The sequence below is a fragment of the Etheostoma cragini genome, chromosome 8 (genome assembly GCF_013103735.1).
Source record: "Etheostoma cragini isolate CJK2018 chromosome 8, CSU_Ecrag_1.0, whole genome shotgun sequence".
NCBI lineage: Eukaryota > Metazoa > Chordata > Actinopteri > Perciformes > Percidae > Etheostoma > Etheostoma cragini.
The window spans coordinates 815,667-817,911 of record NC_048414.1 but is presented as its reverse complement, the minus strand read 5'-3'; the positions used below and the strand labels follow the sequence as shown (position 1 = coordinate 817,911).

Below are 2,245 nucleotides of genomic sequence, written 5' to 3'. Positions count from 1 at the left end.
TATATATATATATATATATATATATATATATATATATACATATACACATGTGTGTGTTGTTTTATCTGTTTGCAGCTATCTGCATACACATACACGCAACTTGGCGTGTTATCGCTACAAGAAAGCAGCGGTTAAGTTTAGGAAACGTGACGCGTGTATTTTCGCCCTTTCATCCCGCTCGCTACGGCGTGAAGTCACACGCTATCGCAAGGAACCGGAAGTCAATGGAGGCCAAACGGCGTTGATAGTCCTAATATGACATGACACAAGTGTTCCTGGTTTTAACCCTTTTGTTGTCTTCATTGTGATCATGAAAAACATTTTCCCCCTTTTCTCAACGTTTTTGTTGCGTTTTACAAAGTTTTTGTATGAAGTTTTTGTACTTTTTTTTTTTTTCTTCAGAGATTTTGCCGCTTTTTACAACGTTTTTCACTCGTATTTCGACTTCCTTTATTTCAGATATATTAAAAAAGACTTTGAAAACTGGTCAAATTTAACCTCAAAACAACACGAGGGTTAAATGCTGCCTTACAGCGACGTGATGTCATTTCCTGAAGTTACCAGCCTGTTGTAACTCTTCTTTTTATTATTCGCCTTTTTTCCCAATTAGTCATTACTTCCACAATACTGATGATTATTTATCTAAAATCTAAGTGTGAAGATATTTTGTTAAAGCACCAATTGTCAACCCTAGAATATCGTCGCAATGTCGATATCGAGGTATTTGGTCAAGAATATCGTGACATCTGATTTTCTCTAGTTGACATAAGGGGCGCCTGTGGCTCAGTGGTAGAGCGGTTGCCTGCCAATTGGAAGGTTGGTGGTTCGATCCCCGCCCCTGCAGTCATTGTCGAAGTGTCCTTGGGCAAGGCACTGAACCCCGAGTTGCCCCCGGTGCTGCGCATCGGAGTGTGAATGTGTGTGAATGTTTATCTGATGAGCAGGTGGCACCTTGTACGGCAGCCCCGGCCACAGTGTGTGAATGGTGAATGTTTCCTGTAGATGTAAAAGCACTTTGAGCAGTTGTTAAGACTGGAAAAGCGCTATATAAATACAGCACATTTACATTTACATTTACATACTCCCTAAAACCCGAGTGTGCGTCTTGATTACACGCCAGCGATGGCGTGTCATACATGCGTCATTTCCTGAGATCAGGCTGATTTTCCACATAAGAACCACGGGGAGCCACTGGAGAGGGGCCGCCGAGCCGCAGGTTTCAGACCCCCCGGGCCAACTGGACCACCTTTCCCTCTCGGCTGAGCTGTTGTTGCATGCTCAGGGCGGACATTTTTTGTGTAAAGAACAACGAGAGAAAGGTCCCGTGTGCAGAATGCCGAAGCACCTTTTCCATTCAGAGCGGCCGAGCTGGCTGCTCGGCACACTGAGCCACGCTCGGCATCAAGAGTCATTTCGTGCCCCTGGATTGGATCAAAAGGCACTTTTCATAGACCCTCATCTTACCAATAGGTGTATTTCTTTGTGTATTTTGATTTCCCTGCGTGTGTCTATTTTCAGTACGCTGCAGGAGTAAACGGATGCGGGAGGTGAGCGGGTCACTTCCCACCTCGGCAGCCCCCCGGGACCGGGTAATTTATGTCTGGTTATGTAACGGCGGTCTGTGCCACTTGGCTGCCTTCTGCCGTGCTACTGGTAGCGCTGTAGTCTGAATGTGTTGGGCCGGCTGGTACTCTACACTGCATACTGAGGCTCTGGGCAGCAGGGATTGTCCCCGCCTGAGTGATGGCCTTTAACTCCTTCTGGGACTCTGTTACTGAGCTCTTTGTGCTTTAATGACCCTCTGGATTAACTCGGAGGGGGACAGGGTGGATTGTGTGACCGAGGTTGCTCAAGAGTCTCAACGGGGTCACTGGTGGTGTTTTTTTTTTTTTTAAGGTTCTATGGCAGGAACTGGGTGACTCATAGTATTATGGAGAAGCCTTAACAACTTAAAGTTGCTGGGCAATATAGAGAAATCAAATATCACGATATTCTTCACCAAATACCTCAATATTGTCGAAATTGCAACGATATTGTATGGTTGACTGTTCGTGCTTTAACCCTCATGTTGCCCTGTTGTCCTCATGTTGTCCTCATGTTGTCCTCATGTTGCCCTCATGTTGCCCTGTTGTCCTCATGTTGTCCTCATGTTGTCTTCATGTTGTCTTCATGTTGCCCTCATGTAGCCCTCATGGTGTCCTCATGTTGCCCTCATGTTGCCCTCATGTTGTCCTCATGTTGTCTT

General features: G+C 45.6%; 1 protein-coding gene across 1 annotated transcript in view; it reads left to right on the top strand.

Moving 5' to 3' along the window:
- LOC117948982 (asc-type amino acid transporter 1-like) overlaps nucleotides 1-2,245 on the top strand; it is a 16,015-nt gene that overhangs the window by 3,108 nt on the left and 10,662 nt on the right. Inside the window, exon 2 of the mRNA XM_034878952.1 lies at nucleotides 1,519-1,653. Coding sequence (XP_034734843.1) covers nucleotides 1,519-1,653 — 135 coding nt within the window. The remainder of the gene's footprint in view (nucleotides 1-1,518; nucleotides 1,654-2,245) is intronic.